We start from the raw sequence: 26,219 nt of genomic DNA on the forward strand, positions 1-26,219 counted from the left end.
GCTGCTTCTCTCACCTGTGGTAGAAAAATGTTTTTTGGCTTTCATTGTATATTATAGCTCCATGCCTGTATAGCATGGTACGGTGATGGGCACAATGATTGATAGTAACAGCAATTAAGAGCTAGATCTTTACAAGTCTGGATGGCAAATTTGCGTATCTGTTGCCAGAAACATCTGACGAGACTGCCTTCGTATTCTGAGAGAGATTAATCCAGGCTACGGCATTCAAACCCAGATTTCAGGCACGCCAGCATGGTCATATTTGAATTGCATAGTTACGCAGCAAGACACGCAGGTTCTTGCAATGCCCAGCTCGACTCCTGCTTCAGGAGACGCGCCAAGGGGACCGATGCTTGAATGCCTCTCTGCCCAAGCAGTTTGCAACCTGCTTTCGCGGGCGATTAAATAAAACTCACGGTGACCTGGAGTTCCTCCTTGCCCCCCCGCCCCCCGCTTCGTTTTCCTAACTTCAAGGCTGAACTCAAGCACATGCAGAAAACGTGCCGGCTGAAGGAGAAAAAACTTGCCCCAGCGTTACGGGGAGATTGACACAAGGCCGGGGGCCTGCTCCTGCTGTCGGTCCGGGCTCCGAGGATTGAGCCAGACCCCGGTCCCGGCTCCGGCTCCGACCCCGACCCCGACCCCGGCCCCGCGGCAGCGCTCGGCCGCTCCCTGCTGGCCCCGGCCGGCGCCGCAGGCACTCTTTGTTCCCAGCGCGGAAAAGAACCAGACACAGCCGTTTATTTATTTATGGAGGTTTTTTTGGGGTGTGTGTGGTTTGTTTGGGTTTGGTTTTTTCTTTTTTTTTTTTTTTCCCTCCGGTTCTGAAAAGTGATTTCGGCATCTTTCTCCGTTCTTTTGCCTCTCCCGCCTTTGTTCCGTCCGCATGGGGCAAGCGTCGTGGGGCTCCTGGGGAGACTCACCCTCACCTCAGAGGGGTACGCTTTGCTTTTCCTCCCAGCCGGTCCTTTTTCCAGCATTGTGGATTGCTGAGGATGCTGAGCAGGAACATGAGAAGCTGTGCCCTGCACCAAAAAAAAAAAAAAAGGATGCTAATCTTGCCCAGCTGAGTTGCAAAGCCCTATCTTAGGAATTACTTCAATGGTTAAGCTCAAGTTTCGTGCCTGTGTGATTTAAGCTTGTGTCAAAGCTGGTTTTAACTGCATAGTAAAAAAGAGGTGAGACCGAAGAGTTTCCTTCCCAGGCTCACCAAACAGCTACTAATGCTCAGACTATGAGCGGTGGGACAGCCAGCCTTGGTACAGATCTGACCTTCTCCAAAATTCACACGTAGCCACCTTGTTTCTTTGTACAGCCAGCTCAACGTTTTAACCCCAGCTGCACGTCCATCCTGTTGCAGTGGTTTGCAGGTTGTCCTGAACAAAATGTACGGGAAGGTCCTGGCTGAGACCTCCAGGCTTCCTGAGGTCCATAGCATATAGGCAGTCAAGCATCTTTCCTGCCGTCAGGGCACTGTAATATCAGCTGTTGCACCATCTGCACTTTCACATCCAGGATACGTAACAGCCCCTGCCATTGCCTCTGCTGGAGAAACCCATATAGTCCAAATCCACTCCATTTGAAAGCCTTCCTCAGGGCCTCTTTCTACCTGAGCGCCTATGGAAATCTGCCAGTACATATTAGCTGTAACGGGCAGTTCAGTGCCAGCGTATTTATCTAATTTATATTGTACCATTTACACTCAGTGGCAAAACCCATTGTCTCCATGTTTACTGCATCCAGCTAACTTGTGTATTCATTTGGATTCACATGACTGTCTCCCTGTTTCACTGTCCCTCATTTCTCTCATTGACTCACGTCTTGCACCAGACTTTAAATTTCTGAGGCAACAATCAACTTGGGAAAATAAAAACTAGGATCGTGGATGGCTGAGAGACCCTTCTGACTGTAGGTGTCCAGGAGCTGCAGGGCAAAGCCAGCTGTTTCTCTGGGATCAGCTGTTTCTCTGGGATGCTGTGCTGGGTAAGGGGTTTGGTGTCTTTCTTTTCCCCACGTATCAACTGGAGTGTCTGAACACAAGGATGACTTGAAACCTCCTGTTTCCTTGGGTAACGGGAAGCACCTGAAATTCTCCTTTCCCACTGCCTATCTGCACAAGCTTCAAAAGCGTCCGTTGCTGTGAAACCCTGTGTGCACTCTCCATTCCTGGTATTACTGGGTGAGGGTCTTCCCTTGGAGACATCTTTTGTTGATGCTCCTACAGGATCCCAAGATCACTTTGAGAACTACAGCTCTTTAGAGAAACGAAGTCCACAAGACCTTTGTGTCTTGGGAACTCCCCCAGGGTGCAAACCTGTTTGCTGGAGAAATGCCCTACTACGACCTATAGAAAACCTCTCTGTGGCATCCTTATTATTGACATAATGAGTATCCCCTACCTCCCATGTCCAGAGCTAAAAATGCAGAATCCTATCACCCATGGATGCTTTCTCTTTTTTGTGCAGAAGCCTAAGGTATGTCTACAGAGTTCAGTAGATCATACTTCGGATAGCCCTGAGCTAGTGCCAGCCAGTGCCTGGCAGTCCCTATAGCACAGTCTGTGCCAACCCATTAGGTCAGACAAATAGGGCCTCATGAGACTTTTTATGTCCCTGCCACAGTGCTCTTAGGTCTTCAAACTTCTGCTAATTTTGACTGTGAACTTCCACCTGACACTCAGCAGCACCTGTCTGATGTCTGGCTGTCTTCACACCTTCATTTCTGAGGGGTTGTCCTAAGTTATCTCACTTCTTTTGCAAAGGCAAGACAGGACCAAAAGCCTTACTTTGCAGTTTGGAGTTGCTGTTGAAGGACAAGTTACTCGTAATAATGTGCAGCAGCAGTGATTAAGAAATTTGATGGGGGACAAACATAGTGAGCAGAATACCAGTACTGCACTACATGGCACACCTGGGGTAGGAATAGGTGCTGAAAAATCCATGCGGTTGTCCTTGCTAAGGGCTTTTTGCGTTTCGAGGGCATTGTGAGGAAACTACCACCTGCCAAGTGTCCTCTCTGCCTCCAAATCCAGAGTGCTGTTGCTTCTGCCAGACAAGCCACCTGTAAGTGCTTCTGTGGGATCTTCGGCAGTCTCCAGAGCGAGAGACACAGTCCAAACAAGTCTTCTGTACACTGGTGATAAGGCAGAGAACGAAGGGTATAAATGTCAAGATTATGAGCACTACTCCAGCCAAATGATGACTGCTTGGAAAGAAAAGAGCCTAGGAAGAACACATGGGTTCTCTCAAAGGCAGTGCGGCACAACTTTGAGAGAACCATTTTGAGATACAAGCACTCACCGTTATGTTCAACATTGTTAGCTCTGTCTCAGTCACAATGGCCAATCCTGCCTCTTAGGACTACATTGTTTTTCTTTTTTTTTTACGTCTAATTTTTTAATATGTTTAAGCACAAATGTGTGGTTTATTATCTCCTTTGCTCAGCCTGAAACCCCTGAAGGTGTTTGTGGTGAAACCAGAGCTCCCACCCCAGGGTAGACACTGCAGGTAATGTCTAAGTGATGGGAAACTGAGCAGGATCAGGACAGTAGTTACAGATGCCATTGGCCAAGAAGGGTGTTGGATGCAGATGTGCACCTTGGGACATGACCAGGGGAGACACCTTGAGAGCAACTATCCACTGTCAGAGATACGTGATGTGTGAGGAAGCTCAGATCTCTCTGGAACCTGAACTGGAGCTGGTTTGCAACAGACAACCGTCCATCTAGCAAGAGATGGGGAATCAGCTTGTAACATCATTCACAGTACAGCCAGAAATTCAGCAGCCCCAAGCCTCATCTAAAATTGAAAAGTGCCTCCAAAGGAACTGTTTGTTGCTTTGTTTGTAAAAAGTGCAAACGGCACATCAGAGAAGCAAAAATGCCTTGGTGGATTGTTTGGCTGAACACTTAGTCAGGGTATATTGTAATGAGCCATATGCTAGCTTTGCATAGTATTATGGGGTAAGCCAGCTGCAACGTGCAGCTGATTAGTCTGGTTGGAAAAATCTTCATTTTCTGTAACAGGAGGCCAGCAAAGGCAAGCATTCTGGCAGGTACCATCAACCCCTCTGACTGCTCCTGTCATCTTGCTGTGGATCAGATGAAGCTAAGAGAGCAAGAGAACCTCTGCTTTATTTCCATCCTAAAGGAGGGACCCTCCTTTAGCCCTAGGCTTGTTTAATAGTAACTGGTTTTATGAACCATAACCCTTTTATATTTTTATGGAAGAGGTTTCCACCACCTCTTTCCGCAGCTGCCACGCTCATTGCCTCAGTTGGAGCTCAGTCGTTCACCATTCTGCATGCAGCTCAGCTGATGTGGTGAAAAACCTCCTGTGAGTTAAGGGGATGGAGGTCAGGAGGGGATGGGAACCTGATGAAGTGCGAGATCACAAAAGTGGCTGTGCAACAAGAAAGCAAATGTCCTTTTTGACCCAAATCCCACCTCCTGCTGCGGCCAAAAGCTGATGCCTAGGCAGGAGTATAAGAAGAGAGGGTAAGTGTTTCCTCCAGATATCAGCTTTGAACAATTTGTCTCTCAGGGACTTTGCGGAGCCAGAGGTGTTTCCTCTTTGCATTAGATAAATCTTGGTGGACTTTCCTTCTGTGTACCTATCGAGCCTTCATTTGAACCCTCTTGACCTTCTGGCATCCACAGCAGCCTGGGCTAAGGAGTTTCACAGCTTAATCACAACATCCACTGGCGAAGGAGCTGAAAGTTCCTCCATCAGGAACAGATCTTCTTTAGATCTCAGCTGTGCAAAGTGCTGAATCAACAATTTGTGTGGACACCCTTTGAATGGGCCAGAAATCCCCACCTAGAAGGTGGGAACATCAATAGTTCTTTTAAGGTCTTTTTTTCAAACTACTGTTGGTTGCATTTCCAAGGCGAAATTAACAGCCGTGTCAGAATCTACTACAAATGAATACAACAAATCCGGAAACACAATGCCAATGAACCAGAATGAGTTTTTAGCTCTAAGATATCTGATTTAACTTTTTTTTTGAGAGAGGAACTTAGCTTAGGGTTATCCCTTTGCATTTACATATATCTAGTGCTTCGAATGCTCTGGGTCATCATTGCATACAGACAGAAAGGGGCTGAACATATATGGAACTATTATTTCAGAAAAGCTGAAAAAGAAGCCATACAGCTGTCTCAGTTTTGGGGTGCCCACGTGAATTTGACATGTAAGCCTCTAAAGACCAACAAAACCATGAAGCCGTAGTAACAGAGGGGGGGTTGGGAGCGATGTGGGAAAACCTAGGGGATACCATATTTATGTCTGAGTAAGAAGCCTGAATTGCTCTCATTAAAAGAAAAATTCCCCACAGACAGGATTGTTAAGACTATTCTTATTTGACATGGTTATTAATGAGGAGGAGGAGGGAGCAAATTACACATTAATGAACTTCACAGACAATAATACTCTGGGAAGATCTGAGGGCTCCAGTGAGGACAGATCATTGGCCAAGTGGAGTGCAACGCTATCATTATGTTGACAAAATGCTGAAACCTCTGAACATCGTATCCAATCCTTTCCAAAACCACCAACCTCACGGGGCAGACACCTTGCGTATCAGTGAATTCAGGAAGATAAAAAAGCCTGTTTTCCTCTAAATTCACTGCCTGGCCATTGCAGAACGTGACATGAGGTGACCTGCATGTCTGGGGTTTAGGGTGATGATGAATGGGTATTTTACTTCACCCAGCCAGTTCTTCCTCTCCACCCTCTAGGCTCCACCTGGGTTCTTTGCTTCATACCCCTGGCCAGTGTCCCATAGATACACTCCCACCGAGAACCATCCTTCAGGCTGACTCTGAAACACCCCCCTCTTTCTGCCAACACTCAGGTTTCACTGCAAAAAATGAAAAGCCAAATCCCTACTAAAATCAGGCATTTTGGTGGTGTCACCAAAATCTGTAAGGTGTAGAATGAAGTGGGAATATGAGAGGCTCAGTCATAGCTGGGACATGCAAACTACAGAATCATAAAATGGTTGAGGTTGGAAGTGACCTCTGGACATCATCCAGTCCAACCACTCTGCTCACGCAGGGTCAGCTAGAGCATGTTGTCCAGGACCATGTCCAGTTGGGTATTGAATATCTCTACAGATGGACACTCCATAACCTGTCTAGGCAACCTGTTCCAATGTTTGACCACCCTCACAGTAAAAAATCAATAATAAACAAATAAAATTATTGTATTCAGATTGAGTTCCATCTTTTTTTAATTTGTGCCCATTGCCTCTTGTCCTGTTAGTAGGCACCACTGGGAAGAGCCTGGGCTCCTCCTCTTCATTCCCTCCCATCAGGTATTTATACACATTGGGAAGTTCTTCCCGGAGCCTTCTCTGCTGCAGGTTGAACAGTCCCGGCTCTCTCAGCCTCTCCTCACATGACAGATGCTCCAGTCCCTTCATCATCTTCATGGTCTTCTGCCGGACTCTGTTTGGGAAGCACCCGCGCCAGAGGAGATGGCTCCCCGACAGCTCTTTTCCCCAGGTGTAGGGCATCGCTGCGTGGTATGGACATGCCTAAAGCCAACCCGGTGACTTTGGGACGGTCAGGACTGAAGGCTGCCGGAGTCGGAGGTGTTATCTCAGTAGAGCTGCGGCAGGAGCAGAGCAAGGGCATCGTCTGGAAGGCAGCACCATGCGGAGGTGAATACAGCAGAGAGCTCCCTGTTCTAACTGCTGCCCATGCAGCGACAGAACCTGTAGCTTGGGTGGCTGTAAGGAAGCAGGGAACATCGGAGGGAAAACTCCCAGGCAGGGGTGCTGGAGGTCCCAAGCAAGAGGGAGGAGAGGGATTTGGGAGGCAGTGCCCTCCTAACAGGGAGCAAGCACCGTGACAGCGCTGCCTCTAATTCTGCTCACCTTGGCTCCAGAATCAAGGAAGGGCTGAGAGTTGACAGCAAAGGCAACAGCCCTCCCTGCTGCTGGGCAAGCTGGAATAAAGCCGCGGTTGCCATAGAGTGCGGCTGAACCGCCTGGGAGGGTGCAGGGGAGAGGACCGTAGAGCGTCCTGAGCAGCGGGACACCTCCTCTGCATCTTAGCCGAGTAACAGAATGAGACAAGTGCGGTTGGGTGAACGCCAGAAAGGTCCTGACATTTCAGAAATCCTTTGCTGTTTTGCCTTTAATCAATCTGTACTAAGCCTCAAATGTGAAAAGAAGTGCTTAGGGCAAAGGTGAATTTCATATTAAGAGTAAATTGCTCTGACGCTTGTCAATTTGTCGAGACTTTTACAGCAAGGAAATGGTATTATTTCCCAGGCTCCTGCCATGGTCCTAAAGGTCACACCTCATGACACAACTCTCTTCCTTTCTCTCGAGCTGTTGTTCATACAAGAAAAGCCACAAGCAGAAAGATGTTGCTGCTGCTTTTTGGTACCAGGTAAAAAAGTCTCAACAATCTAGGTTGTTACATGTTCTTGGAGCTTTATTGTAAAGGTGGAATGAAAATGGACTGTGAAAAGCTCACTGCCACTTTACATGAATATTATTATTTCACACATGCATTAATCTCCCTTCCCTTCACGTTCCTTCACAAACCAGCCCCATCATTTCTAAGTGAGAACTTCTACCACACGTTCACAATGAAGGCTCTCCAAATAAATGGCAAATACTTTTCATAAAACACACTACAACTACAGTTTTATGAAGACTGCTGTAACGGAGAAAGGCATGTCCTCACCAGGCATTAAATCAAGAACAGCAAGATTTGTGTAGGTCCAGAACTGAACTCTAGAGGCACCTACACAAAAGTCTCACACCAAATTTGCTTTTTTTCAACTACCAGCAGATATGCTATGAAGTATAATTACAGAATATTCCACAGCTGAGGTATGTCAGCATTTAGGGGTCCTGCATGAATTGACAGAGTTTAAGCAGGGTGGGTACAGCTTCCCAGGCACAGGGCTGACGCTGTTCAATGAAGGTGCAAACCCACTGAGCGCAGACTGTAACTTAGCTGTGCTCTTCTGATGAAACTGGATCAGAGCTAAGCTGCCGCACGGAGAATGCCACAAAACCCAGAACCACCTCGCTAGCGTGGACCCACAGCAGCCTTCTGGCCAAGCCCGTAGGGGCTAGCGTGTTGCCTTGGTCTAACCAAGGGTCCAGGGGCAATACCTCTTTCCCCCTCCCCTTCCAAACTACGACCAGAGCTGCTGCACCTCATGAGGAACACCACCCGCTCTGCCTAGCACCCATCTCCCCAGTCCTGCGCCCACTCGCTGCGAGCAACCCAGCCGCCCCAGGCACCTCCGCGCTGCTTCCCTGACACCCCGCAGAGACCCCTCACAGACCCCCTCAAGTCCTCTCACACACACATGCCCCCTCACACCCCACCTCACAGACGCCCAGCAGTGCTGTCACACACCCCTCACAGACCACTCACATACCCCTCACAGACCTCCTCAAGTCCTCACACACACACACACACACCTCACACCCCACCTCAGGCCCCCCTCGCTAACCCCTCACAGACCCTCTGCAGTGCTGTCACACACTCCTCACGCCCCCCTCGCAGAGCCCCGGCAGTGCTGTCTCACACCCCTCACAGACCTCCTCAAGTCCTCTCACACATACCCCCTCACACCCCACCTCAGGTCCCCCTCACAGAGCCCCGGCAGTGCTGTCTCGCACCCCTCACAAACCTCCTCAAGTCCTCTCACACATACCCCCTCACACCCCACCTCAGGTCCCCCTCACAGAGCCCCGGCAGTGCTGTCTCGCACCCCTCACAAACCTCCTCAAGTCCTCTCACACATACCCCCTCACACCCCACCTCAGGTCCCCCTCACAGAGCCCCGGCAGTGCTGTCTCGCACCCCTCACAAACCTCCTCAAGTCCTCTCACACATACCCCCTCACACCCCACCTCAGGTCCCCCTCACAGAGCCCCGGCAGTGCTGTCTCGCACCCCTCACAAACCTCCTCAAGTCCTCTCACACATACCCCCTCACACCCCACCTCAGGTCCCCCTCACAGAGCCCCGGCAGTGCTGTCTCACACCCCTCACAAACCTCCTCAAGTCCTCTCACACATACCCCCTCACACCCCACCTCAGGTCCCCCTCACAGAGCCCCGGCAGTGCTGTCACGCACCCCTCACAGACCCCTCACACACCCCCTCAAGTCCTCTCACACACGCCCCCCCCCTCTTCCCCGCTGACGGCCAATAACAACCAGAGGAACGGTCGAGCCTCCCTTCCTCCCCCCCTCCCAATTCCCCCGCTATTTAAACCGGGAAGGTGCGCGTGCGCCGACGCCCGTTAACGGCACCACGCCGGCCGCTGCGTTTCCGCTTCCCTGGCGGGCGCGCCCTCCTCCCCGGGCGGGCCCCTCCCCGGCGCCTGCGCATGAGCGCCGCCTCGCGCCTCCCGCCCTTTCCTCCTCCTCCTCTTCCTCATCTTCCTCCTCCTCCTCCTCCTCGGCGAGGGCCCGGCCGTTGTTCCCCGCCCCGGGCCGGGGATGCGCTGCTCGGCGGTCCCTCGTAGGAGCTACTCGGCGGGCGGGGAGAGGGATGGAGGTGGAGGAGGCGTTCCCGCTGGTGGGGCAGATGGGGCCCTACCAGGTGTATCTGTGCGTCCTGCTGGCCGTGCTCCTCCAGGTGAGAGGCCGCCTCCCCTCCCGACCCTTTTCCCAAGTTCTGTGAGGGAGGCAGTGTCGGTGGGGGTGTGTGTGGTGTGTGTGCGCCCACCCCGGAGTGTGGGTGCTGTGGGCGGTTGTCCCCTCAGGTGGTTGGGTGGAGGTGCCTGGTGTGAAGGTTGGTGTCGGAGGTCTTCTGCTGGGGGCTGTAAATTGGTTTTCTGCTCTGGGTTTAGCCTTGCAGCAGTTTGCTGTGCTCCTGGGGAAAAGGTGACCTCCTGTCCAAAGGCGGAGCGAACTTCTGCGGGGTGGATTTGGGGCAGATGGCTTGATGCGATCGGAGAAGTTGTGTCTTGTGTCGCTTGGTGAGCAAATTGGGAGTATGCGGTTTGTCAGGTGAAGGGCTGGTTGAGGTGAAGTTAAATGGGGATTTCCATGAGCTGCACTGGAAGACAGTGACTTCTGTCAGACTCTGCTGGGAATCCTACACAACCTACAGTTAATGGCCCAGGCTAGTGATCTCTAGGTTGTGTGTGGCTTGTTTGTGGTGGAAGTGTTTGAAAAGCTGCAGCTGGTCACTGATACCTCTGTGTGCAGAAGCTCTCATCAAATCAGCTGACAGGCCATGACTGCTTATAGTACTATGATTTACCTTAACTCTTAGAATGTAGGGGCAGTGTCTCTACATTAGGTATTTGGACAAGGCTCTACATTTGTGGCAAGGGAGATTTAGGTTAGATATTAGGAAAAATTTATTTACTTAGAGGGTTGTTAGACATTGGAATAGGCTGCCCAGAGAAGTGGTTGAGTCACTATCCCTGGAGGTATTAAAAAAGTGAGTAGATGGGGTACTCCAGAACATGGTTTAGTGGGCATGGATGATGGTTGGACTCGATCTTGAAGGTCTTTTCCAACCTAAATGATTCTATGATTTTGGGTAGTCAGGTTTGTATTCTGAGATACAAACCTGCAACTCTCACGTTTCGTGATGAAAATGGAGTCCAAAGTAACAGTGGAGTGCTATAATACCGTTCAGAGACTGCATGACCAAGTGATGTGTTCTGTAATGAGGTTTGTAGTCTTTACCTCCAGCTTTGCTTCATCCTTGTGCCTATTCCTATGGGAGTGGGGAGGGGAGATGAGGACAATATGTGCACCTTCACAATTAGACCTAGGCATATAGTTTGAATCTGGCGGAAGTTTGGTTTTACTCCACGTTAACGCTTCAAAAACTTAATTGTAGTGAATTCAGCTAGGCTGACAAATGCTGGCTTATGGCCATTGTGGAAACTTACCAGCTGCAGGAGGGAAGAGGGGAACTTAAGTGTCCTCCTGCTTCTGCTGGCCACTATTTTGTAGTAATCAAGAACTTCCAGTCATGAGCCATGAGACCAAAGATGTCTTCTCCTGGCAGCTAGGGGAATGACAGAAGTATTAAGAAGCTTTGTGAGATGACCAAAGACAATTCAGATGCCCAGTCCTGTCAGTTGGGAATTCTGTACTTGGTTGCAAAGCTATTTAGCTGATTAATCCTTTAAAATTGGATATTGCTTAGAGCTTGTTCTGCTGGCTGACTGGCTGGAAAATTTGTATGCTCACCGAAGACGAGGGATTAAGGAAGCAATAGTTATTTTCTTCCAGTGCTGGTCATGTTCTGGAATGAACTGCAATGGTGACAAGCGCTCTGTATTCCCTGAGTTTTAAGTAGTATGGGTCAGCTGTTCTGTAATGCTTTTGTTTGTTTTCTTTTTAATGGATTAACTTGCGTTTCTCATGGGTGAAGTAAACAGGAAGATCTTTACAAATCCTGGAACTGATTCAGAGTAACTAAAGAAAAAAAGGTACCAGGTTTGCAGCTCTGTTTTTTTTTTTTCTTCTCATGTTTTCTTAATTCTTGAACTTCACCAGTGAGCATCATCCCCTGACTGATATATTTTCTTTGCTTCAGATCATGCAGGTGCAGGAGGTTGTAAAGGATTTAGATGTGAAGCTTGTTGTCTTTCAGTTTGTGAATAGATGTAGACTTACACAACTGGTTACTGCTTGGGTGGTTGATTGCTCTCTGTGTTCCTTTATTGGTGCCAAGTTACGTAATGTGTCACTGGGATGTTAAGAGCAAGACTGAAGGCAGGTTCCATGACTGATGTTAAGTCTTTTGTCTGGTTTATCGTCAGTCTTTGGAGGATGGACCAAAAGGTAAGTAATGTATCTGGTGTGTGTGATGTAGAATTAGGTAGTCATGGACTCCTTTAGTGGATTAGATGCGGCCAGACACTGCAGAATGAGAAGTCCTGTTAGTTTATGTCACTGGCTTTGCCGTGGACTCGTTATTCCATTTTATTGCTTATTTCCCTGTCCCTTCCCATGTGCTCCCTCAGTTGGCTTGTATTTTCACATAGGCCTATTGGTATAAAAAAATATTCCTATGTTCTTAAAGATAAGAATACCACATGGGTGAAACCGATTTTTGTCTTTGCTCTGTCAAGTCCTTTCATCTCTGATGCTAATGTACTGTGCTTAAACTTTCTGCTTTCCCTGCCCTGTAAGATTCCCAGCAGGTGTTCTTGCTTTCCTTGTAGGCTTTTGTGCTTTTTCATCTCTGCAAGTTTCTAATCTCTTGAGCTTCATACTTTATATGTATTTTCCCCTCATCTTAGTGTTTTTCTTCTCATAAATTTCTACAGTAAACTACTTCTACCATGTAGCCTTACTGATATGCCAATGTATCTGTCTCTGAATTCTAAATACAAACATAGTTTAGCTCACAGAACTTTTGAGGCAAGTTGTACCAAACACTTATGTTGGTATGGGTGAGACTTTCCACATGATAGTCAATTTTCATGTCGGCTTGAGTGACCTGTGGAATGAGCTTACTGACACTCTGGCAAAAAAAACTCCAGGTTGCTTGTAGTCAGAAAAATGTTTTTGTATGTTATCAGTGAAAAACTAGAGTAAGTGTAAGTCCTGTGGGCTACTTCTTTCATCTTCACTGATTTGTATTAATCCTCTGCTACCTGATGCTGTTGTTAACTTGTTGAGCTGGTACTGCATGCCTGGCTTATTCACTACCAACTTAATAGGACTTTGGAAGACTTTTAGGAATGTTCTGTAGCGATGGTTGCTAATTATATAATGGAGTGACAACAGCTAATGTAGACCAACATTTTTTCCAAAATCTATGGAATTACCCAAAGACCAAACTTACCTGAAGAATGTGGGGATAGACTAATTACGTGAATTTGAGGCTGGGTTATTCTTGCATTTCCAGTATATCTTTAAGAGAGTGAATGAGGAATAAAGGGAGCTGATAACTCTTAAAATACTGAGGACTTGACTTTGAACTGAAAGTAATTGCTTGACACCTATTGATTACTACAAAGGTGCTCACTACCTTTTGAAGAAATTACATTGAAGCATTATTAAAGAATGGTGTCTCTTCATGTTTTTTTAGTGTGTCTAGCAACATTAGACAAAATCTCACATCTTGATCAGATGCTTGAGAGTGTACAAGCATATTAAAAAATTTCTTGGTCTCTTGTAACTCAACATACAGGGTTGAAAGAGGTTTGCCTTTGACAGTGAATCTGAACTACAGGATTCCAAACTGAACCCGCAAAATGTGAGAATGGATGTGTGTCCCTACTACATTTCTATAAAAGGTTTTTTAAAAAAAGTTAGAGTTAAAAAAAAAAAATGTTAGGTTTTAAAAGGGAGGTGTTTGTACAGCTGAAAAAGACTTTGCCTAAAGTTGGGTAATGTGAGTTGCACAGTAGTGTGGATAATTACCAAGGGTGGTGTTTCCCTCTGTCTTACTAGGGGACTTACTGCTAACTGAAGAGAAGGTGGAAAAACAGCTAAGATAGTAACATCAAGTTCCTTGAATAATTGTTTTAAGGCAAAGGCATTCTTGATGTAGTGCAGCCATAATGAGTGGTGCTGCTAACACCTCTGCACTGTTGGCAGCAAGATCCTGTATTACTTCTGTCATTGGGATATCCCAATGCAGAATGCTGGACTTTAATCAGACCATCTGCACAAATGTTTTGAGGGAAGGCAGATTCTGGGTCATGTGGCTTCAAGTAAGGCAGGCTTATCCCAAATCTTTAGAAATAATTCAAAAGAAGTAGTGTCTTGTCTTCAGATATAATACAGATGTGATCCCATACATAGCCTTGTTTAGCTCCGTTTCTTGACATTTATCTACCCCCATACACGTTCTACCTCTTTAATAGCATGAGACATTACTCTGTAGATGTAATAGTAATGAAATACTTTGACTGTCAGTGAATCTTCTTTTAACACTTGTGTTTGTGTGAGTCTATTAAGCTGTTCTTTGAACTAGCCAGAATTGATCATAAATTGGACATCTTACTCCCAGTCCTTGATGAGGTATACTGTTAGGACTTTATCTGAATAGAAAGTGCAAAACAAATCTGAAATTGGTGAACAATTTAAAATGAAGGAAAGAGATGGGTATTACACAAATTGCATTACAATTTCTAGTATAGGGTGCTGAAGGTGTTCCAGGAGCTTCGTGACAGGCATGCTGCTTACCTAAAGTTACTTGCGCTGTAACTTAGGCATAGTTCAGCTGTATCTGTAAGGTATGTAAGCAAGGTGGCAGATATAAAAAGGATTTATAGAATTGCCCTGTAACCTTCCTTCACTTTGATTACCTCACTGTTTGGCTTTTTTCTTTATGTCTGTGGGAGAAGTAAGACTTCTAAGTCCAGCTGGTTCTCAAGAAAGCAGTTGCAGAATGTGTGTCAAATGTGTGCAGCCACTTAGGTGGAAGGGTGGTTTCAAATGAGGCATGAATACAAACATAAAAAGTAGGGGCCCAAATTTTTACTTCTTGAGGTAAGCTGCTTATTCCCACAGCTTTTTGTGCATTGTATCTTGCTCAGAACATGCTTATGCTAAAGGATGGTGTTGCTTTCCTTGTAGAAGTGATGAAGGCTTTTAGAGTAGTTGCATCACTGAATATAATTCCTTGTTCTGATATAGCTTATTCCTGCTTGGGAAGGCTAACTAGGTGGGTGTAAGTATGTAAACTAATCACACGGAAAGATATGCTGCTACCTATTTAGCTAAGAATATTTCTACCTGAAAGTCGGTGTAACTTCTAAGTGAAGACCAATCCTACCATTTGCTCCAGTTGGGTGGGAGGAATCTTTTAAGGGAAAAAAAGGTAGTTCTTTGGTCACATGTTACATTTCACTTCAATGATTTGGATGCTAACCAAGACTCCTTGGTCCTTTAATGGCCTGTAAATAAAACATAGCTGCCAGAAGAATCAGAAATATAGTCAAGACCCAGTGTGGTTGGTCTGTCTGTAATTACTCCTTTCAGATCCTTAACTGTTCCGTAAAAGAAACAATCACTTACCTTTTCTGATATTACAGTTATAACTTTAAAAACATGACTGCAGCTGATGCAGACATTATGCTATATTCTGCAGAAAACATGAAATAACAATGCTGAGTTGTGACATGCTTCATTAGCAGTGGGGTCCTTAACTCTCAGATATAACACAGAAGTCTAGATTCTAATAACTGCTTACTCACTGATTAATTTTAAGTAGCTAACTTACTATCATTTTTTCAAAAAATAATCCTGAATGGAGGGGGTCATGAATACCTTATCAGCGGCCTACATCTCCATCTTCCCTCAAAATTATGCTTTGTCTTAATCCAAACCAGTGCATTATCCATATAGCTAAGCTTTAAATTTATGCTTGTATGTAGGGGAAAACTATGGTCAGAGCAAACTTGAGGTGGAGAAGAACCATGAGCTGTAGCTTTGAGACCTTCCCTTCTTTAGCTGCATCAGAACTACAAAATACATTTAGTTGAGCTCATATTTAGGTGGTTCTGAGTGTCTTTCACAGTTGCTAGGTGGTCTTGCTCTTCTAATGATTACTACATTTGCTCTGACACTGAAACCACATGTTCTGTGTGTATCCATATAAACACATCTAGTCAGCTTTTGCAGTTTAACTTACAAGGCTGACTTCAGTTTCTGTGCAGTTTAGTCCTAGAAGATGCCTGTTCAATGTGCTGTTGTAAAGGCCTTAACAGAATTATTGCTGATGGGCATAGCAAGAAGCATGAGTTTTGGGAGAAGCACAGAGAAGTAGATAATCTGAAGGCCTAGTAACAGAGGGAAGGCAGCAGATTGTTCTGCCTATTTAAAAAAAAAAAACAAACCAAACAAATGAAACTTCTAAAAAAGTGAAGGCTACATGCTGCGTAGAGTGCAGTGCTCTGGGGCTCTTTAGCTGTGGCTGAATGCCTTGCTTTTGCAATGTCTTTTTAACAACTGGGAGTGGAAGGTGCCTGGGAGGCACCGTGTCAGTGGTGATTGGCATCTTTATATGGAATGTGGGTAAAACATATGGGCAGATATTTTCAGATTATTAACAATAACTTTTTTGTTACATTGAATATTTTGTGCAATGGGATGGTATTTGGATTCAGTGGAAGCTGAAGCAATCCCATCTTCTGCTATTAATCAAGATGGCTTTAAGCCTGGCAAACTGTTGAAACAATCCATCTAGCCAGTCTGTTCTCTGAGCACCTTCAGAAGATGAGCCTGGGAGTTCACAGGCATAATTCTACTGGACAGGATGGATTAAGAATATTTGTATTATGACACATCATCTCCCTTTCCTTCTTCCCTGCCCACGTGTACACACGGTCTCTAACTTCCCGTGTTTTGTAGGCAATAAATTATCTGTATTTTTCCAGTAGCAAGCCACATCATCAAGGCTCTCCTCACTGACACTTCCTCCATTTTAGAGACTCTAATTTACTTTTCTCTCAGGTGATAGAACTGGCAGATGTGTAATTGAACTCAGAATAATTGTTTCCAACTTGCACATGATTGTTCCTCTTTATTTCTGACCCATATAAAGTTTTGTGCTCTCAAATGCTTTTTTTGTTTAACTGGTGTAGTTAATATAAGTACTTCTATTTATAGGTAATGTAGTGCTTCATGTGCATTGTTTGTGTTAAGTAAAACCTCTGCTTGCTTTTTTGCAGGTACCAGCCCGGTGGGACTGAAGTCCCTCTGGAGCAATAGCATCTGTTTTCTAGGTCTTGTCTGTTTACAATATGATCTCTAAGTTTGGGACTTAACCTGGTTAAACATTTGTGTTTGTGTTCACCGGTCATTTTCCTAATCCTGGTGGGCTTGAGGGGGAAAGGGTGTTAAGATTATTTGCCTTGTAAGGCACAATGAAGCTTTCGAGATCCTCAGGTTAAGAAAGCTGAAGAGAATTGTATGTATAGCTTATTCCAGCTTTCTGTTTGTGGTATGCTGTTCAGTTATTGGTGTCTTAAAGAATAGAGAGAGAAAGACCAGAGCTCTTCAATCTCTTTCAATTTGCAGACCTCCTACAGGTGTCCCACTGAAGATGTGGAATCCTTGTGCAGTAAATTTAAGACTGCTGACAGCATTGTGTTTCTTAATTATTTTTCCCAGAACATTAAGAAGTAATTTGGGGACTTCTGAGGCCTGTAGGCTGTAAGTTGATTGGTTGCTGATTTAGCAAGTTCCACCACAAAATTGGAAAACTGTTCTTTCAGTTCTGGACCATGATGTTGCTCTGAAATAGCAGTAAACCCAAGATTTTTTTTAAATTAAAAAAAAAAACCAAAACCAACCAAACAACAAAACACAAGTAGATCCAATTGCTTATCCTCAGGCAAGTCCTTAAAATGAATAAATGAATGAAAGCAGCTTATACAAATGTCAGCAGTGTCTTTTAGCATGGATACTTAAATAGCAGAAACTTCTGAAGTAATCAGTGTATGCTTTTATTGCATCTTTTTACCAAGTTAACTGCTTTAGTCATTTGGTAGTGAGGAAGTCCAGGCACAGCCTAGAATGAGCTCTTCTCATAGTCTTAGCAGAACTCCCTCTGCGAGACCAAAGATGCTTACCCAATGTTCTTTGGCAGTGTCCCAAACCAGTGTGCTAAGGTGTGAACTTTGATCTCTTATGCTGGCTGTGACTCAGATATGTTGATAGCCAAAGCAGGCTGGAAGATATGGAGAGAAAGAGGGACAAAGATGAAATGCAGACAAAAGAATAATCATGCTTGTGTGTTTCTTTTTTTTATCAGCAGCTGCTGACTTTTTCATGTTATCCTGTAACGCTATTGAGACAGTTTGTAGTATATTCATAGACTAGAATAGGAACTTCTGGCACTTTTTTGTTCTCCTGTAAGTCCTTTACGTAAGAAGAATGGAGTGGCACTTCTGATGTGGTATTGATGAAACTGTACAGCTGGTGTTCAGCTGAGGAGTCTTGGCATTTGATTGCATGCTAATGTAATTTAACTTTCTTGAATATTCCTGTTCAAGCACAGGTAGTATTTATAGTGCTTTTCATTAATTTTGGTTCTTGGTTCTTGTTTATTGGCTTGGTGCTCTAACTTACCAGTGTGTGAGCATTTTTGGCAGAGAGGAACTGGAAGTTTAGATGTAGGTATTTTAATAAGGCACCTAAGCTTTCTTTCTGCCTTCTGTTTTTAAAGGTAGAAAAATAATACTTCCAGCTTCCTTATTCATGTTTAGAGGCCTGTCAACCTATGATGTGAAGGTGACTTTATTTCCCTTGCTCAGGGTGATCCAGTCGTAGCAGTGGCAAGTCCTCTCACAGCCCTTTTATGAGTACATGCTAGATAAGTATGTTTGCCTCTAAGTGTTGCACATAGTCCAGCATACTACAAAAATGCAAATGCTTTAGGCTATACTGCCTGAAGTGGTTCTGGACTCGTTTTCAGTCTACCAGCATGCAGTCAGCTGCTGTGCTACCTCTTTAAACATATAGTAAAACTTCTGTTAATTTCTGCCACTGAACTTGATGCTTTGTAGGGCAAGGCTGTGAGTCTTTTTCTCTGGGTGGTGTACTTAGTAATGTGCCAGAAGCATTGTAGGATCTGGCTACATTGTAGGTATCTAGCAAATTCCAGATCTCTATAGTACCATGTGCATTGCTTGTACCTCTTAACGTTATTTTCAAGAAAAAAAACCCGTACTTGTGGTCATTTTTAATGTTTCTGTGGTAGGTAGCACGCTAGGTGTTTATTCAAGAGCCCGGTATACCACCATAGAGGAATCCTACTGAACTCTTTTCAATCCTGTAAATTGTTTCATCTGTCCCAGAGCAAACTGTGTAGAGAATTGTCTTGCAAGATTTTGCTTCAATAGAAAACTGACAGCTGACTTAACAGCAAGCTCATTATCTCTATCTGTAGCACTGTGGAGAAATCCAGCTTGCAGGAAGTAATAGCAACCTGTCTCTTGATGGTAAGTTTTCTTATTTGTGTATTCTGGTATTTGGGAGAATAGGGTGGTGGAAGAAGTAGAAGAATCTTGTGCTATTGACACAATTTAATGAAGTATGCATACTCACAGAGTTAAATTCACTCATGTGATCTTGTGTGAAGAATATTGTTTTGTTCTTGCAGAACGCTTTGTGGAACTTTGTTTTGACTTTCCTTTGTCACCCTCTGCATTCCACCTTCTGTTTTGCTCTCCAGTTACAAGCAGACTGACAAGCAGTCTTGGGTTCACTGACAATAACTGAGAAATCTCAAATGGTATCAATTTACCTAGGAATACTGGATCTCTAGAATGGCACTAGTGACAAAAGTGCAGAGCTGAAATTACTTCCCTAAATTTTGCTTGTAAAGATCACTTCTGTGTGTTGGCAGAAAAAGGGTAGATTCGTTTTCTCGTGATAGACTACAAAATAATTATTAAAGCAACTTGAGCTGAGGAGGTGAGAGCCTAGGTCTGTATCCTGCAGTCCTATCACCAATGCTATCACCAGTTTTGTCATCATTAGGTAGGCAGGAGTACAGGTACAAGGTGTGTGCAGGGTTCCCATGGCCCTGTCAGGCAAAGGTGTGTACACAGGAGCTGGCTCTTTGGACTGCCTTTGCAGAAAACTTGTGTAATGAAGTTATTTGCTCTTGAGACTCAACTGTTTGCCTGTGCTGATGGGAAGTAAAGCAGGCCTTGTCTGTGTGTGTGCGTGCTGTTTGGTGGCAGCAGTTGCTTGACTAATCTGCACGTGTGCTGCCTGGCTGGTCTGAGCAGGAGCAGCACCAAACCCCTACTGATGCCATTGCCTGCCAAAATGATACTGAGCATGAAACAGAGTTGATGTGTGTGTTTGGATGTTTGGAACAGAGAAGAAGGGGAAGCTAGGGGCACGTTTTCCACAGACCTGTAGGAAATGAGGCTCTGAGAGTTGCGGTTTGATGTACAGTGTTAGATTTCAGTGTTGATGTTGAAGAATTCTAGGATAAAGCTGTGTATGGGCTTGGGCAGACTTTGGACCTTTTTATGTAGATTCTGGAGGCCTACACTGTAAGGTTGAAAACCTCTGAATTGGGTACGTTTCTCAGTTTCTCTACAGAAACCCTAAGTTCTTTCAAAATGTGTTGACTTTCTCATTGCACAGATAATAATCAACAGTGGTTACATTCTTCATGGGGAATATTTCCTATCAGAGTGGGGCTGGGTTTACGTGTCTGAGAGATGACATTGTGTTCTGCACATGATGGGTCTTTGCTTTGTTAACTACAACATAGCCTTTCCTTCTGTCTTAAGGTGTTCTCTCATTGTGCTACCAAGAGGGGGAAGATACATTGCTAGAAGAGTGTGTTGTTAGCAGCAGGTAAAAATTTTGCAGCAGAAAGATGTTTTAGGGCTTTCCCACACAAGACTTGGGGGGGAAGTTCATGTGTCTTTAAAGGCAAATCACCCTTTTGAAATAACTTGGAGCAGATGAGATCATCAGACTTTCAAAAATAAGGTGGCCCTCCAGCTTTTCAGCTGCTTGTCATGGGTTCAGGAAAAAATGACTCTAATCCTAAAATGTTACCATCTCTTAACTGTAGGCTTCTGCCAGAGCCAGGTTCTTCCTTAATTTCTATCTTTCCTTAAGGTGCAGTTTTAATGTTTCTGTGTTTGAAAGGTCAGCAGTTAGTGGCTTACTCATTATTTTGTTCAGCAGTGAATGCTTCAGCTGATACTTGTCTAGAATAACCAGGCTGGTTGTGAATTACTAATGAGTTGATTAAAAAGGTTGAAAGCACTTCCTAGTAGAATTTAAGTCTTGCTTTTGTTTTTCATTTGTGCTTAATAATGGGTAAATTATGAGCTCTAAAAGAGTTTCTTAAATTATTTTTGTGTAGTTTCGTTATACATAAATGTAACTATTTAAGTTCTTCCTCTCCCTCCCTTGCTAGTCTTATTAGAGATTCTACATTTTCCTTGGTGTTATTTTCATAATAAATTACTTCCAACAAAGTTGGTCAAGACATTCCAGATATTTCTATGAATACTAATTTTAAAATGTTAATTTAAGTTAATTTCAAAATCTGTTAATGAAATAGCTATAAATGGCTAAAACTCCTTCTACTTACCAGAGAAAGTGAAAGTTTACAGGTTGTTAGCGTGTTGTCTTTTAATAAATCTCCTTACACCATGGACTTCTAATCTAGACAACTATAAAATTTTAACCTACAGAGAATATAAACAAACAGGAGAAACTTAAACCAAACTAACAAAACTCAGCATTTCATCATCAGTGACTATGAGCTGCTGCCTCCTCCCCCTGTGCTTGGTGTTCATCTTGATTAATACAGATCAGTGCATGGAATTTTGGTGGGGAACTGTTAACATCCATGTAGAGCCAATTAAAAATCTTTAATGACTAGAAGGTATACATTAAATGACATAAATTTTGACTTGACTTGTGCTATATGGGTTGTAGAACAAATGAAAAATTAAATGCTTTGTTTGCCATGGTGTGTATAAAGTAGCCATTTTATACCTTATAAAGTTGTTTTATATAATATTTCTATTCTGATTTGATAGCATTTTATATTGATTACCAGCCCACACAACTGTGATTGCTAAGTGCAAGCGTTTTGAATTCTTAGAGGGGGAATCTCCAGATTCATTAACAGAAACCCCTGCCTTTTATTTGAATGTTAAAAACTGTATTCTGAATTTCTTTAAGTTTGCACTTCATCATATTTAAGACTACTTCTAGAAAATATTTCTGGTCTTCAGAAGTGTAAATTTTGGGAGGTGTTTTGTGGGTGTTGGTTTTGTTTTGATTTTGCAATGAAATGAAGAAGGTTTACCATGCCTGTTAGCCAAAGTACAAGGCGGATGATCACTAGGAAAAACAGTCTTGTGGCAGCAGTGACTCCAGTGAACTTCAGTATAGAACAATACTATTTGGTAACATAAAACATGTCTCCATCTTCATACATTTTTCTGATTCAACAGATCAATTGAAAGTGTTTCTATCTTTGTTATATCCTTGCTTGCTGCAGCCACTAGGATGCTTAAGGCTGGATTTTTTTATTGAAAAAATATCTGTAGTGTTTCTTTGTGTGCCTGCAATCACTTATTTTTTGATTTGGTTTTCTGTAGCTGGGGTGGGTTTCACCTACAGCAAAAATGAAAAGTGTTATGCTTTCTTTCTCTAAACTAAATGCCTTGAGGATTTCATTTCCTGAACTACTTCAAAAATATGTTTATTATTTCACAAGACAAAAGCGAGGATGTTATCACTTAGTCCTGACATGGATTGTCTGAGATAGTTGGAATACAGGGATGCACCACAGATCATGACCTGTAATTCTCATTTCTCAGTAATTTCAAACTGTTCTTGAGAGTACCGTATCCATACATCCCTAGCAACATGGCCACTCAGCTTTGTAACACCTCTTTCCCCATGTAATCTTAGTCATTGCCTTCTTTTGCAGACAAAGTCTTTTACTTTCACCATTATCTATCTAGAAGTTATTTAGTTTAAATAATAACATACTTAACAGATTGTGGTTTTTCTTCCAAATTCCTTTTGATATTCAATAATTCTATATTAAAAAATGGGAAGAGAATGATTTTTTGAAGTATTTACCTCCTGCCACTACAGTAGCAGTTGATCATGTAGAATGCAAAAAGGAGCTGATGGAAAGGACATGCTTTCAGGTAATAACTCGGGGGTCTCTGTGTTAATTTAGTAGTAATTCTCATTCAGACTGGGTGTAACTCTGCTCAGCTGTTGAACACAGAATAGGATTATGTGGTGTTGCTTGCATCGGAATTCAGAGGTCCTCAGACTTTTTTTTTGTGCCTATCTATGGTCTTCCCAGTTTTGAGAATTATTTATGTAGCAGCTTTCTGAGAGAACACACTTCCTGCTGGTACTTTTTTCCCAAGAACATACGGAGGAGGTGCTGGGAGCAGAGCAGGGACTGTATTCAGGAGGTAGCTGAAGTGGGGTTTGAGGATCGCAGTGGCGTGGCTGAGGGTTTTTTTTAATGGAGGTAGTAGTAGCCAGGAGAAGCAACAGAATTTTTTTTTTTATCAGGAGGTACTGTGCTGAGTTACCATTCTTCAGTGAGGGCTTGTGACAAGAGGCATTGTTATTTGGAGAGGGTGGGGGGGGTGTCTTTGTGTTGTTGCCAGCAACTCCTTTTGCCTCAGAAGATGTTGTCAGCTGTCTTCTGTTGCTGAACTTGTGGCACTTCTATGTTCAAACAGGTCTAAAACCACTGGGTTTTAAGATGGAGTTGTAACGTAGCCTGTTAAAGCAGTGGCCTGTGAATGTTCTTATGAGCAAGCAGCAGTGACCCAGCTCTAGACCAGGCTTGAAATGTCTGGGTTTCCAGCAGTTGTATTTATTCTTTCCTAAACAAAGCCAGCTGTTAATTGTGGTATTTAGACCTTGTGTGTCTGTATAAATGTGTAGATATATTAAAAAATGTATATGTATGTTCACATGTGTGCCTTTATCTCTTTTTTTTTTTTAGAGTAAAACAGGTTCACAGAAGATTAAAAAATAGGAAAGAATTGATTTTGGTAAAACTGGGAAAGATTAGATATGAAACAGTGAGGAGGAAATTTATTCCAAATATCCAAGTAGAGGAATGAACAACACAGGTGGAAGGAGAGGATATAGTAGAATAATATACTTGCATTAATGGATAGTTTTATTTTGTCTCCTTAGTATTACTAACAACTTTCCATGCATCCAGGAGGTGTACTTACTGTGTGTGAGAGTTGGGGGGCCTCTGACTGAGGGAAGGGTGTCAGGAGAGGAACTTTTTTTTCTCTCAAATAATCAACATATCAAAAGTGCAAGAACCACCGTCTTGAAGTTATGGTTCTTTAGCGCATGATATTTGGTAGATGGGGGCTATACATGGCATCTTGTAGTGGTAGAAGGTGAATATAAAATACGAGTATTAATACTGATTTGATTCAGCTGCAGAGGAAGCATTGCTTGGATGTATGTTTAGCATCTTTGGTTTTTGTCTTTCATGCCAGCTCTATGTGGCCACTGAAGCCATCCTCATTGCACTGGTGGGCGCAACTCCTCCCTACCACTGGGATCTCCAAGAGCTCTCAGCTAATTGGAGCCATAGCAACCAGTCAGTGAGTGAGCAGAGAGCTTTTGGGGAATGGCTTCTGACTGCCAATGGCAGTGAGGTGCATAAGCACATACACTTCAGCAGCAGCTTCACATCAATAGTCTCAGAGGTAAGTCTGAAATGTGCTTCATTGCCTTGTGTTGAGTAGTAAATCTTATTGGGTTGGTTGTAGGCGCCTGGTTATACTGCTTTTTTCTTCCATACCAATGCATGTTTTGATTAGCAAATGAAACAGGTGCTGCCTCCAGGTAGGGAACAGGTAATCTATTCATATCTTTACTGGCAAGAAAAACTAGCTTTTTTTTATGCAGATCTTGACCAAAGTTCTGCTCCAAAACTTCTAACCTTCTTCATGTGGAAGTTATATATTGGATCCTGTAGCCTGGTTCCACAACTGAGCTGGAATCATGCTATTTGTTGTACTAATGTACTCAAAATCCCTTATGGACCCTGAGCTCTTTCTGGCCACCTCTTGTGATTCCCTTGCTAAGGTCAAATGCCTGTAGTGCATCCATCATGCAGTTAGCAAGCAGTGGAGGAACTGGAGAGGAACTGGCTTCTGCAGTCTTTGCAACTCCAGGTATGAGGGAAGACATGGGCAGTAGGGAGTCAGGTGGACAAAGCAACTCTCCCCGTCCTATCCCAAAACAACTTTTAGCTTTATTGGTGTGGTGGTGTGGCCTCTGTGTTCTCTAAGTGTCTTCTTTTGTGGTCTAGCCACAGTCCCTACAGAAATGATTCCAGACTCTGCACTGTGCAACACCTGCCCTTCCTGGGGCTTTCAGAATCTGTTAATGTCAAATTGTTCTTGGAAGAGCCCTATCTGAGTGCATCTGTTACAAGACCTGAATTTAGAGCTGTACAGTTGAGTGAAGTGTAGTACCACTTGATAATTCATGGCTTTTGTCTGGAGGCATTAATGCTATCTGAATTAGCCCTGTAAAGCACTTTATTGTTTATAAGCATATTAATAAAATCTCCCAGCTTTGGAATAGTACCAAACAGTTGTGTACAACAGGCATTGCTTTTTATTCTGGTAATAAAGAGGATATGAGTACTTCTGCCACTATTTAAATTAAAATCGTAATGGATGGTGGATTTTTTTTAGCATTATTTAAAGCTCAGTAAGGTTTTCAAACTTTCTCTGCGTTTTTCTTTTTTGCTTTTTAATTTTTCCAAGATTCTTTTAGTCTTTTAAACTTGACAAGTCAGATGTGTGTGGAGCCTAGCAATGTTTTAGGACATAAATCTTATAAAGATTCTTAGGCATTTTAGTTGAATGAATATGAAATGCAGGTAAAGAGCAAAGTTTACTTGAAAAGTACAAAACTGGAAAAAAAAATCCCAAGGCAACTTGTGTAGATTCTGCTTTGTAGTTCTTTAACATACTTCTCAGTAAAGGCCCATGTGTATAAAAGTCTTGTTACCTCTCCCGTTTCCCACTGTTAAAATAGTTTTTTTCAAAATTTTAGCTGAATGTGTGGTATATTTGGAAGTTGAGTTATGTGCTAAATATAAAGATGTTAGATCACACTTATTGGGGTATATCTCGTCACTATCTAATTTCATTACTGATGTGTAAAGAAGCTTTTTCTACATTTGAGGAGGAGTAATGCTTAACTTGTGGCATCACTTACTAATAATATGACCATTGCAAATTTACACTGAAAAATATTCTAATGTAAAAAGCTTGATTTATGAATATCAAGCATATACATGTAATATGCTTTATGTGGAAGCCCTTTAGAGGCCGTCTTAGCTGTTGAGATTAATTTGCAGAACAAATTTTGCTTTGCAACCAAATTATCCCTTAATCCCCAAATGATTCAGAAGGCATCTAATGTCACTGAGTTTCAGTGTTGGCAGTTTCCTTAATGTTTATACCAAAAGTTAGGGCATCATTCTTGTAGCTTGTATAAAACAAACTGACCATGTTATTTCAAGGTAAAATTAATCTCATATGCTGTTATTATGCAAATTTATTTTTCTGGGAATTGTTTTTAAAATCTAGAGAAGCTTCAAAAACTGATTTGTTGTCACATGGTTAGTTTTAGAATTGAATTTTGTTAGTCTTGTTGCTTTATGGGCATATTACCTACCGTATCAGTAAACACCTCACCATTAAAGTGACAATTCAAAATGAAGCATATA

The 26,219-nt window shown here is 43.3% G+C and overlaps 1 protein-coding gene across 2 annotated transcripts in view; it reads left to right on the forward strand.

Annotated features, from left to right (window-relative positions):
* Positions 1–9,398: 9,398 nt before the first annotated feature.
* Positions 9,399–26,219, forward strand: part of SLC22A15 (solute carrier family 22 member 15) — a 44,584-nt gene continuing 27,763 nt past the window's right edge. The window contains exons 1-2 of one of the 2 annotated variants that reach the window (XM_009920627.2): positions 9,399–9,617; positions 23,965–24,177. In XM_009920627.2, coding sequence (XP_009918929.1) covers positions 9,531–9,617; positions 23,965–24,177 — 300 coding nt within the window. In that variant the 5' untranslated portion in view covers positions 9,399–9,530. Of the gene's footprint in view, positions 9,618–18,810; positions 18,913–23,964; positions 24,178–26,219 lie in introns of those variants that run through there. The other variant, XM_069785835.1, reaches the window with a different exon arrangement.

Source organism: Haliaeetus albicilla, chromosome 6 (assembly GCF_947461875.1).
Source record: "Haliaeetus albicilla chromosome 6, bHalAlb1.1, whole genome shotgun sequence".
In the NCBI taxonomy this organism is placed as follows: Eukaryota; Metazoa; Chordata; class Aves; order Accipitriformes; family Accipitridae; genus Haliaeetus; species Haliaeetus albicilla.